The sequence below is a fragment of the Rhincodon typus genome, chromosome 1 (genome assembly GCF_021869965.1).
Source record: "Rhincodon typus isolate 14 chromosome 1, sRhiTyp1.1, whole genome shotgun sequence".
NCBI lineage: Eukaryota > Metazoa > Chordata > Chondrichthyes > Orectolobiformes > Rhincodontidae > Rhincodon > Rhincodon typus.
This window is the reverse complement of record NC_063332.1, coordinates 177,273,918-177,286,327: the sequence shown is the minus strand read 5'-3', so window position 1 is coordinate 177,286,327 and position 12,410 is coordinate 177,273,918. Positions and strand designations below refer to the sequence as shown.

General features: G+C 42.8%; 1 protein-coding gene across 4 annotated transcripts in view; it reads left to right on the top strand.

Moving 5' to 3' along the window:
- Positions 1 to 12,410, top strand: part of gne (glucosamine (UDP-N-acetyl)-2-epimerase/N-acetylmannosamine kinase) — a 71,606-nt gene that overhangs the window by 21,235 nt on the left and 37,961 nt on the right. For all 4 annotated transcript variants that reach the window (XM_048596228.1, XM_020518980.2, XM_048596213.1 and 1 more), the window contains exons 4-5: positions 4,826 to 5,277; positions 6,142 to 6,294. In XM_048596228.1, the coding sequence (XP_048452185.1) occupies positions 4,826 to 5,277; positions 6,142 to 6,294 (605 nt within the window). The remainder of the gene's footprint in view (positions 1 to 4,825; positions 5,278 to 6,141; positions 6,295 to 12,410) is intronic.

The following is a 12,410-nucleotide window of genomic DNA, read 5'->3' as shown; positions in this document are numbered from 1 at the left end:
AACACATTATTGGAGAAAATTCACCTAGTTACATTTCTGAAAGTATAACCCCTCTGTTTTACATGATTCTTATTCCATTCTGTAATAGAATAAATAAATCCCCAGCCCAGTTATTGTAACTACTCTTATCTTTTGCTCTTCTCTGTAATTTCCTTTATGAACTTGTTCAAAAAACAATACAGCACAAGAACAGGTCCTTTAGCCCACCAAGACCGCGCCAAAACACGATGACTTTCTAAACTAAAAATCTTTTGCTTCTATACTGTCTGCATTCCTCTATGCCCTGCCTTTTGATATATCTGTTGAGATACGTTTTTAATGTTGCCATCCACGCCCTCCACCATCTCTTCTGGCAGCACATTCCAGGCATTTACCACCCTCTGTGTAAAAATAAACACCTGCCTTTCACATTTCCTTTATAAACTTTTTCTCATTTTACTTTAAATCTATGTTCCTAAGTAATTGACACTTCAACCTTGCGGGGGTAAAGGACTCCATTCTATCCATGCCTCTCATAATTTTACAAACTTCTATCAGGTTGCCCTTCATCCTTTGACGTTCAACTGAAAACAAATTGAGTTTGTCCAATCTCTCCTTGTAGCTAATACCCTTCAAACCAGGCAACATCCTGATAAACTGTACCATCTCCAAAGCCTTTACATTCTTCTGGTAGTGTGGTAACCAGAATCGTACACAATATTCCAGATGTGGCCTCACTAGAGTTCTCTACAGCTGCAACAAGAATTACCAATTTTTATGCCCTGACCAATGAAGGTAAACAAAGCATATACCTTCTTGACTACCTTATCCACTTGTGTTGCCACTTCCAGGGAACTATGGACCTGTACGCCTTGAACCCTTGGTATGTTGATGCTACTAAGAGTTCTGCCATGTACTGTATTCTTCCCTCCTGCATTAGATCTCCCAAAATGCATCACCTCACATTTGTCCAGATTAAACTCCATCTGCCATTTCTCCTCCCAACTCTCCAGCTTATCTATATCCTGTTGTATCCTCTGACAATCCTCCTCTCTATGCGCAGCTCCCATAATTTGTGTGTCGTTCACAAACTTATTAATCAGCCCACCTACATACTCCCCAAATCATTTATATATATTACAAACAGCAGGGGTCCAGCACTGATCCCTGCAGAACACCACCATTCACAAATCCCCAATCTGATAAAAGGCTCTTCTGCTGCTACACTCAGTCTTCCATGACTTAGCTAGCTCTGTATCCATCTTGCTAGGTCACTCCAGATCCCATGTGACTTCATCTTTTGTATCAGGCTGTTATGAGGGACCTTGTCAAAAAGCCTTGGTCAAGTCCATATAGACAACATCTACCTCTCTGCCCTTTTCAATCATCATTGTTACATCCTGAAAAAACTCAGTCAAGTTTGTGAGACCTACCTTGCACAAAACCATTTAATTTGATTTGATTTATATTCGCGTTCACCTAAGTACAGTGAAAAGCTTTGTTTGCAAGCAATACAGGCAGATCATAATAAGCAACGACATGCAGATCATAAGGTGAAAAAAAACTTGGACAGAATAGGGTATACAGGTTACACCGCACAGGACATGCACAAGGCAAGATCAGCATTATTTGAAGCTGCCCATCACTAATAAGTCCATCCTGAAGAATCATCTCCAGTAATAACCCTACCCGTGATGGAAGGCTCGGCGGCCTGTAATTTCCCGGATTATCCCTGTTGCCCTACTTAAACAAAGGAACAACATTGGCTATTCTCCAGGCCTCTAGGACCTCCCTTGTGACTAAAGAGGATACAAAGAAGTTTGTACAAGACCCCAACAATTTCCTCACCTGCCTCCCTCAGCATTCTGGGATAGCTCCATCAGGTCCTGGAGACTTGTCTACCTTAATGTTTTTCAAAACACCCACCACCACCTCTTTTTTGATATTGACATGCCCTAGAATATCAACACACCCCTCCTGAGATTCACCATCCACCATGTCCTTCTGCTTTGTGAATACCGATACAAAGGAGCACACCGACTTGCTCTGCCTCCACAGATAAATTTCCTCCTTTGTTCTTGAGTGGACCTATCCTTTCCTTAGCTACACTCCTGTTCCTTATATATGTATAAAACACCTGGGATTTTCCTTTCCAAAGACATTTCGTGGTCCATTTTAGCCCTTCTAATTCATTGTTTGAGTTCTTTCTTGCTACCTTTGTATTCTCTTCCTAAATCTTACATATGCATCATTTTTCTTTTTGACTAAGCATTCAATTTCTCTTGCCATCCAAGGTTCCTGAATCTTTCCATCCTTGTCCTTCATTTTCACAGGAACATGCTGATCCTGAACTCTTGTCAACTGGCCTTTAAAAGATTCCCACATGCCAGATGTGGATTTACCCTCAAACAGCCGTTCCAGTCTTCATTTCCCTGTTCCTGCCTGACATTGTGGCAGTTAGCCTTCCCCCAATTTAATACCTTCATCCAAGGACTACTTATATCTTTACCCATAAGTAACTTAAAACTTACAGAATTATTGTGATTGTTCCTGAAATGCTCCCTCATTGAAACGTCGATCACCTTGCCAGGCTCATTCCCCGTTCCAGGTCTAGTATGGCCCCTTCCATAGTTGTTCTATTTACGTATTGTTTTGAAGACTGTCCTGGACACACAAGACAAATTCCAAACTCTCCCCTACCCAATCCAAGCCCCTGGCATTAAGTGAGTCCCATTCAATATAACAGAAGTTAGAATCGCCCATAACGATAACTGTGTTGAATTTACATTTTTCCATAGTCTATCCGCATATCTGTTCCTCTGTCACCTGCTGGCTGTTGGGGGGCCTGTAGTACAGCCCCATCAAAGTGATTACACCCTTCCTATTCCTGAGCACTATCCATATGGTTTTGCTGGATGAGCCCACCAAGGTGTCCTCCCTCGGTACAGCTGTGATATTCTTCCTTAAGAGTAACACATTCCCCCACCCCTTCATTCATCCCTCTCTATCTCGCCTGAAACATCTAAATCCCAGAATATTAAGCTGCCAGTCTTGTCCTGCTCTCAGCTAAGTCTTTGTAATAGCTACAACATCATAGTTAGATGTACTAATTCCAGCTCTAAGTTCATCGGCCTGTCATACTCCTCATATTAAACCAAATGCACTTTAGACCACCAGTCCTGCTGTGTTCAGTAACCTGTCCCCCTCTGTTCTTCCTTTTAGCCTTACTGGCCTTAGTCATTGTCAGTCATTTCTGACCTACTACTCTGGTTCCTGCCACACTAGTTTAAACCCTCTCGATTGGCACCAGCAAACCTTCCTGCCAGGTTATTGGTGCCCCTCCAGTTTAGGTGCAGCCCATCCTTCTTGTACAGGTCCCAGCTGCCCTGGAAAAGATCCCAATGATCCACATACCTGAAGCCCTTCCTCTTACACCAGCTCTTTAGTTGGGTATTTATCTGTACTTTCTTCCTATTTCTAGCCTCATTGACATGTGACACAGGACATAATCTTGAGATTACAACCCTAGAGGTCCTGCTTTTCAACTTTCTGCCTAACTCACTGAACTCCCTTTGCAAGACACCATCTCTCTTTCTGCCTGTGTCCATATTGGACCAGAACCTCTGGTTCCTCACCTTCCTTCAGAATATTCTGTGCCTAATCAGAGACATCCTTGACGCTGGCATCAGGGAGGCAACACACCATTCTAGACTCCCTCTGTAACGATAGAGATGCCTGTCTGTGCCCCTGACTATAGAGGCCCCTGTCACTGCTGCTCACCGACACGTTGACCCTCCCTGCTGTACAACTGTGTCAGTCGTGATGCCACTGATCTGGCAACTGCTGCTGCTTTTCCCCTGAGAGGTCAACCTATTCCTGCCCTATTCTGAGCTGGGTCTTTGCTAATGTGATGGTAACTTCACTGAAGGTGAGCAGAAATAGGTTTCCACTCCTGTTTATTGGTCTGCTTGTCTGTGTATAACGTATCTCAAATTAACAGATAGGTTTCAGTGAAACTTGGTGCATGGAATGGCTTTCAGTCAATGAAAACCCCACTTGCTTTTGGTGAGGATGTGGTCTGGATCCTGGACTTTTTAAAAACAATCCATTAACATATGGAGATAAGTTTAATTCACTACTTTTAAGAAAGATGTTGTGGGTTCTTTCCACTACTATGGTGGAATTTGTCACAGTTGTCAAACAGTTAAGAGTGTTTTCGGAGCGGGTGGTTAGATGTGGATTGATTGACCTGAGGCCTCCTTAGTGAAATGGCAGTTCTTAATAAAATGATGTTCTTTTCAGTTAGAGTGAGGAAGGTATCTCAAGTCTCATAACTCTGGTTCGACTGACCCCATCTAATACTTCACAGTTCTTATTCTGCTGCTATCTGTCTCTACAAGTGTTTGCATGTGGTTGTTCCTCCCTGGAGGAACTCTTACTTCCTACACCCCTGCCAGGTCACTTTAGAGACTCCTCAACAGCACAGGCAACTCATCCTGCTAATTCCTGGCTCTGCTTAGGTGCAACCCTTTCCAGAGCTAATCAGCATTTCCCAAGAGTCTGAAACCCTCCTGTCTTCATCTCTCAAGTCAAGCATTCATCTGCTGTATCTTCCTATTTTTATACTAATGAACAGTGGCATCAGAGCAAGGGACCTTGGACAATGCAGCACTTTCCTACTATTGCTTTAGAGGGTCAATGTAACATTGAGTTTGAGCCAGGAGCAGAAGCTGAATTCACTTGTGAAGATCCTCATGTTAGAAACTGATGTGGTAAAGGCAGAAAGATAAGCTTGTAACTAACATGATCCTGTGTTGATAATGAGACTTGTTCATTTTTCTTCCAGGAATACATATCGCATGATTGAGCAAGATGATTTTGATATTAACACAAGTTTGCATACAATAGTTCGAGGTGAGGATGAGGCAGCCATGGTTGAGTCAGTGGGACTTGCTCTGGTGAAGTTACCAGATGTACTCAACCGTTTGAAGCCAGACCTCATGATTGTTCATGGAGACAGGTTTGATGCATTGGCAGTCGCCACCTCAGCTGCCTTGATGAACATTCGGATTCTGCACATGGAAGGAGGTGAGGTCAGTGGTACCATCGATGACTCAATCAGACATGCCATCACCAAATTAGCCCATTATCATGTGTGTTGCACTCGCAGCGCTGAGCAGCACCTGATAGCCATGTGTGAGGATCACAATCGAATCCTGTTGTCTGGCTGTCCTTCTTATGACAAATTGCTCACTGCAGGATCCAAGGATTACATGAGCATTTTGCAGACCTGGCTAAGTGAGTATGACTAAATGATGTTTTAATGTTTGTTTACAGACTGTGACTTCTGTTTTCCCCACCCTGTTATTTAGCTAAGGTTGTAGAGGGCAGAACCACAACATCCTGTTTCTATTAACGTTTCTAAATGATTAAATTGTAGATAATTACATTTAGATTTTTTAATAATGCATAACGTATTCATCATTCTGTTTACTCTTGTTTGCCATTTGGGAAGAAAGCAACTTGCATTTTTAGTTGTTGTTGCTTCCTTACAATATCTCCCTTGAAAAGGCACAATGCTCTTTGTGTAAAAGGATTGTAGTATACCTCTTCCATGACTTACTTCAATCACCCCAACCCTCTCTGTCACCTCCCTATTCACCAACATGCCACTTACAGCATGGTGGAGACCATTTGGGCCTTTGAGTCCATACTGGCTCCCCACAGAGCGATTCAGTCAGTTCCATTTCATTGCTGAATCCCAAGAGCCCATCTCCCATCTATTGAAATTATTGATTGTTTCTGCTTCTGCTACCCTCATGGGTAGAAAATTCCATTTCGTTACTACTAGTTACATGAGAGAGAGAAAATGAGGGCAACGAGCACAGAGGAACCCCACTGTGTGTGTGTGTGTGTGTGTGTGTGTGTGTGTGTGTGTGTGTGTGTGACTAGATGGGCTACAATAGTTCAAGGTGGCAGCTCACCATCACCTTCTGAAGGCAATTAGCAATGGACAATGAATGCTGGCCTTGGTAGTGATGCCCAGATCCTCATTGAGGGATTGAAATGCTAGTCTGCCTCTTTCTCGTTGGATAAGACATAGAAAGACAGTTATGTTGTCATCTGTACTGCTAAAAGATGATTTTTGTTCTGGTTTTATAGGCAAAGATGTGAAACCTCGTGAGTACATCGTGGCTTTACAGCATCCTGTTACCACAAACATTAAACATTCCGTTAAAATGTTCGAGCTTACGCTTGATGCTCTAATAACGTTCAACAAACGCACGTTGATTCTGTTTCCGAACATTGATGCAGGTGAGGAGAGAATGCTTGAGTGCGATTGAGAATTGGCAGTTGTATTTGGAATGATTAGGCAGGCTCCTTTGTGATATAGGTTAAAAAACTGTTCTCAGTTCAAGTTCAAAAGGTTAAACCCGTGTCTATTTGATAAGGTGCTGCACAAAAAGTTAATACACAAGGTAAGATCACATGGGGTTAGGGGTCATTTACTAGCTTGGATAGAGGATTGGCCAACCAGCAGAAACCAGAGACTCAGGATAAATAGGTCTTCTGGTTGGCAAGATCTAACTAGTAGGCTGGCACAGGATTTGGTACTCTGCCCCAATGATTTACAATCTATATTACTGACTTGAATATGGGGTGGAAAGTACTAGAGCCAAATTTGGCTCATGAAGCTAAAGAAGGTGGGAAAGTAAACTGCAAAGAAGAAATAAAAAAAATTACAAATGGATATGGATAGTTTGGGTGAATTGGCAAAATTTTGTAGATTAAGTTTAACATGGTTAAGTGTGAGGATATCCATTTTGGTCAGAAGAATAGAAAGCAACTGATTATCAAAATGGAAAGAAACTTCGGAGTGCTTCGATGCAGAGGGATCTGGATGTCCTTGCGCAGGAATCGCAGAAAGCCAGTATGGAGGTACAGCAGGCAGTAAGGAAGGCAAACAGAATTCTGATGTTTGTGGCTAAAGGAACAGAGTATAAAAGTAGGGAAATGTAACTGCATAAGGCATTAGTGAAATCAAACCTGGAGAATTATGAACTATTTTGGTCCCCATACCTGATGAGGGATGTAACTGGAATGGAGGAAATACAGAGAAGTTTCACCAGATTGATCCCAGAGATGAGGGGTGTGTCTTATGAAGAGACATTAAGCAGTTTAGGCCTAAACTTTCTGGAGTTTAGAGGTTCCCCTGACAAAGGAACAGAGTTCTGAAAGCTTGTAATTCAAATAAACCTGTTGGACTATAACCTGGTGTCTTGTTACTTCTGACCTTGTCCACCCCAGTCCAACACCGGCAGGAGGATGCAAGGAGATCTAATTGAGGGATAAAAGATGCTAAATGAAATTGACAAAGTAGGTGTAGAAGGTATGTTTTTTCATGTTGGGCAATCTAGACTGAGAGGTAACAAGGTGTAGAACTGGATGAACACAGCAGGCCAAGCAGCATCAGAGGAGCAGGAAGGCTGACGTCTCGGGCCTAGACCCTTCTTCAGAAATGGGGGAGGGGAATGGGGTTCTGAAATAAATAGGGAGAGAGGGGGGAGGTGGATAGAAGATGGATAGAGGAGAAGATAGGTGGAGAGGAGACAGACAAATCAAAGAGGCGGGAATGGAGCCAGTAAAGGTGAGTGTAGGTGGGGAGCTAGGTCAGTCCAGGGAGGACGGACAGATCAAGGAGGCGGGATGTGGTTAGTAGGTAGGAGATGGGGGAGGGGATAGGTGGGAGGAAGGACAGGTTAGGGAGGCGGGGACGAGCTGGGCTGGATTTGGGATGCGGTTGGGGGAGGGGAGATTTTGAAGCTTGTGAAGTCCACACTGACACCATTGGGCTGTAGGATTCCCAAGCGGAATATGAGGTGCTGTTCCTGCAACCTTCGGGTGGCATTGTTGTGGCACTGCAGGAGGCCCAGGATGGACATATCGTCTGAGGAATGGGAGGGGGAGTTGAAATTGTTGGCGACTGGGAGGTGCAGTTGTTTCGTGTGAACCGAGCGTAGGTGTTCTGCAAAGCGGTCCCCGAGCCTCCGCTTGGTTTCCCCGATGTAGAGGAGGTCACATCAGGAACAGCGGATACAGTATACCACATTAGCAGATGTGCAGGTGAACATCTGCTTGATGTGGAAAGTCTTCTTGGGGCCTGGGATGGGGGTGACCCTACACTCACCTTTACTGGCTCCATCCCCGCCTCTTTGGCCTGTCTGTCTTCTCTCCACCTATTTTCTCCTCTATCCATCTTCTATCCGCCTCCCCCTCTCTCCCCATTTATTTCAGAACCCCCTTCTCCTCCCCCATTTCTGAAGGAGGGTCTAGACCCGAAAGGTCAGCTTTCCTGCTCCTCTGATGCTGCTTGGCCTGCTGTGTTCATCCAGCTCTACACCTTGTCATCTCAGATTCTCCAGCATCTGCAGTTCCTACTATCTCTAGAGTGAGCCGTCATAGTTTTCGGATAAAGGGTAGCAGGTTTAAACAGAGTTGAGAAATTATTTCTCTCAAAGGGTCATGATTCTGTGGAATTCATTACCCCACCGTGCGGTGGCTGCTGGGCCTTTGAGTAAATTTAAGAAGGAGACAAAGATTTTTCACGAAGAATGGGTGGGCTATGGAGAACAGGCAGGAAAGTGGAGTTGAAACCGAGATGAGCTCAACCATGATCATATCAAATGACAGAACAGGTTCGAGAGGCTGAGTTGCCTACTCCTGTTCCTCGCTCTTATGTTCTCATGTGCACTGGCCCACACTCGAACTGGAGAAATTAAAAGCAGTCTTATCTGTTTAAATGCAATTGTTCTAAAGTTGTAAGTTGCATCAAGTTAGGCAACATCTAGGCTGTCCAAGAGTAAATACCTTTGAATGCAGACAGTACTGACCTTTGGACTGTGTAGGCTGCGTTTGACAGATCTCAGCTAGGTAATACAAGTGAGAACGAGGCTGAATGTAGAAAGTTCGAAGGGTAAATGGGAAAAAGGAATAACAACAGCAGAGGAAGAGTATGAGAAAAGATTAGCAGCTAAAGGGAATCCAGAAGTCTTTTAAAATATATAAATAATAGAAAAAATGGTGAAAATAGGCCCAATTGGGAAATAAAGAGGTGATTTACATGTGAGAAGAGGGCATACCCGGGCAAAAAATGGTAATGCTGTTCATTGGTTGGCTGTATTTAAAGGTGATTAGACACCAGGACCACATCTGATGTAGAACAGTTATAAGAAATGTTAGAGTTAGATCTGCTATAGGGAGCTCACAAGGAACAAAGAAAACTAAGGATAGTACTTCCAGAGATATTGGCTGTGATCTTTCAATCTTCATGTAGAGTGGTTTGAAAAATTGAAAATGTTGCTCATTTGTTCAAAAAATGTTGCAAAGGATATGCACAGTAACTACAGGCCACTCAGTTTAATGTCAGTGCTAGGAAATCATCGAGGAAAGATGATCTGTGACAGAATTTGCAGTCACTTGGACAATGAAGAAAAACCAGAATGGATTAGCTGATTGGTCAACTAATTTGTTTTTGATTTGCTGAGATAACTGAGTGTTGTTTTGTGTTTGGCATCAACTAGAGTATTGTGATCTGTTCTGAGCACTACATTAGGAAGGAGAGGATGTAGGAAGATTTACAGAAATGGCTCAAGAATAAAAGACTTCATTGGGTTGATTGGTCAACTTGGCATTGTTCTGCTTGGAGCAAAGAAGGTTGTGAGGAAATTTGATAGAGGTGCTCAAAATCATGATGACACAGAGTAGATGGAAAGAAACTATACCTCCTGGTCAAGAAATCAAGAACTAGGGGACACCTAATTAAGGCAATTAGCAAAATAACCAGGACATGAAGAAATGCTTTTTTTTTAAGGGAATGGCAGTACCTGAGTTCTCAACATGTTGTGCTTGTCACCATTCTAAGATTCCATGATTGTAAGTCGAAAAGAGTCCCTATTAGTGACATGCCATTTACTGTCCCCTCTAATGTGCAAAACTGTTCTTCAGCATTTCCTGATTTAATCTTAAATCCCAATCTCCACATTCAGTTCCTAGGCTCTCAAGTTTCAGCACATTATTCTTCAATTAGTAAAAATTTATGAACTGTTCTCTCAATATTTGCATTTGTTGTGTTGTGATTTATCTAGCATAGTTATTGCTGTCAGTTTAAATAATGATCCTTTTGTTTTTGTAAAGCTGTCCTGTGCCAGCATGGATGACAGCAGACTGGCAGGGCTAGCTGGCTGGCTGGGTACAGCAAAGGACCTGATGGAGTGACATAGTTGGGATGACAAATCCTTCTTCCAGAGATTGGTGCTGCATAGAGCCATTGCCTCTCTGCCATAAAAACATCTCTTTTGGAGGACAAATTGTCGGAAAGCTGAGACACCTAGCCAAGCTCCTTTGTACACTATAATCAAGAGTCATGTTCCAGTACTCTGGGTTAGCATGACAGCTAGCTGATCTTACGAAAGAGTAGTTTGAGCTTGCATTGTGGCAAACAGATATTGGTTGGCTGCTGTTTATATTGGAATGGAAGCTGAGATGTCAGCCATCAGACATTACATCATGGCTGCATCCACAAGTGTTGAAATGGAGTTGGCCAGCAGCATTTCCTTGCAGAAAGGGTAGGCTTGCAGCTCAGCTTGGACGCCTTGGCTGGACTGCACCATGTTCCTTGCTACTGACTGCAGCCCTGTGACATCTTCAAAGCCGCCCATATTCCTCTGTAGGCTTCTCCATCAAGAAGCCTCGTCAGATTCCTCTTTCTTTTTAAAAATTAAAATCAAGCCCAAGCTGTTGAAGCATACAAGATAAACATGTAGTACAGAACCTGTGTATTGCTAAAAAAGAACTAATTTTATCAACGAGATAGCAAGAACTGCAGATGCTGGAGTCAGAGATAACAAAGTGTGGAGCTGGAGAAACGCAGTTGACGTTTCGGGTCGGGATCCTTCTTTCCTGCTCCTCTGATGCTGTCTGGTCTGCTGTGTTCCTCCAGCTCCACACTTTGTAATCTCATTTTATCAAAGTTTTTTTTTTTACCTTGCTCTCATCAGGACAATTCACAAGAATGCCATCGTAAAGAGGAATAGCATTTTTATACTGTACAATAACAGCATGCTGATTGGTTGGAAAGTGGCGCCTGGGGGTGTTGCTATAGAGACCCTGCTAGTTAGATGATGACTGACAGTTAACTTCTAAGCTTTGATTCAGTTTAAACCAGCGGAGGTTGCCTGTGATTAATCAAAACATTGTTGTTAGGAATGGCTGTCATCTATTTTGTTAAAACAGTTGAAACAGATGCAAAGTGTAAAATGTTCTCTCTGTTTGCGTAGCCCAGGGTAATGTGTGTTATTATATATAGTTTCCAGTGAATGCAAGTACACCACACTGCAAGCCTGAATGATGATCTTACATGTGAACATCATTTGACACAGGAGCAGGAGTCAGCCATTTGGCCCCTCCAGTTTGCTTTGGCATCTAATAATGTCATGGCTGATCTGATTGTAACTATAAATCCATGTCCCCACCTGCCCCTATAACCTTTCGTCCCCTCATTTACCAAGATCTTTAATTGCTTCTCTGTAATTCTTAATGTACTCTGGATTATTTAGCAAATATTAACCAATCCTAATCACATCTAATATTATTCACTCTGTTTTGTGTTTTCTAAGCACAGGCTGGTTAGTCTCAGTCAGTACCTTGGCTGTTGTAAACAGCAGAAGGGATGTACTATTTGATATGATCTGCTGGCACTGAAATTCGTTTACCACATTACTGATTTGTGCAATGACAGAATGTCTTTTTGTTTGACAACAGCATCCTGTTAGTTGCAAACAAGACTTGTGCTTAAGCACCTCAACGCAATCCAGAAAAAAGCAGCCGATCCATCACATTCAGCATTCACTGTCACCGCAAACCAACACACCATCTACAAGATACACTGCAGTAGCTCAACAAAACTCCTCCAAGAACACCTTACTACTCCACAACTTCCACCTTCTCAAAGTACCAAAGAAACACATACATGAAAACACCATCACCTGCAAGTCCCCTCCAAACCACTTGCCATCCTGACTTGAAAAAACATTGCCATTCCTTCACTGTCTCTGGGTTAAGATCCTGTAATTCCCTACCTAGTGGTATTTGAGTCTGACTGCAACATTCAAGAAGGCAGCTCACCACCACCATCTCAAGGGCAAATATGAATGGGCAATAAATATTGACCCAGCCAACAACATGGAATCGCATGAATAGATAAAAGTGTTTGAGGTAGTCATTATCTGGCAGGATGTTTTTGATCACCCTATTTCAACATTTATCTTGCACAGCGAGCAAATGTTTTAGGTCCTATTTGTATGTTTGCTAATGTGGCTAATCTTGAGCATACCAAGAATTACCCTGACATCCGATTTAAGATTGTTGGTCAC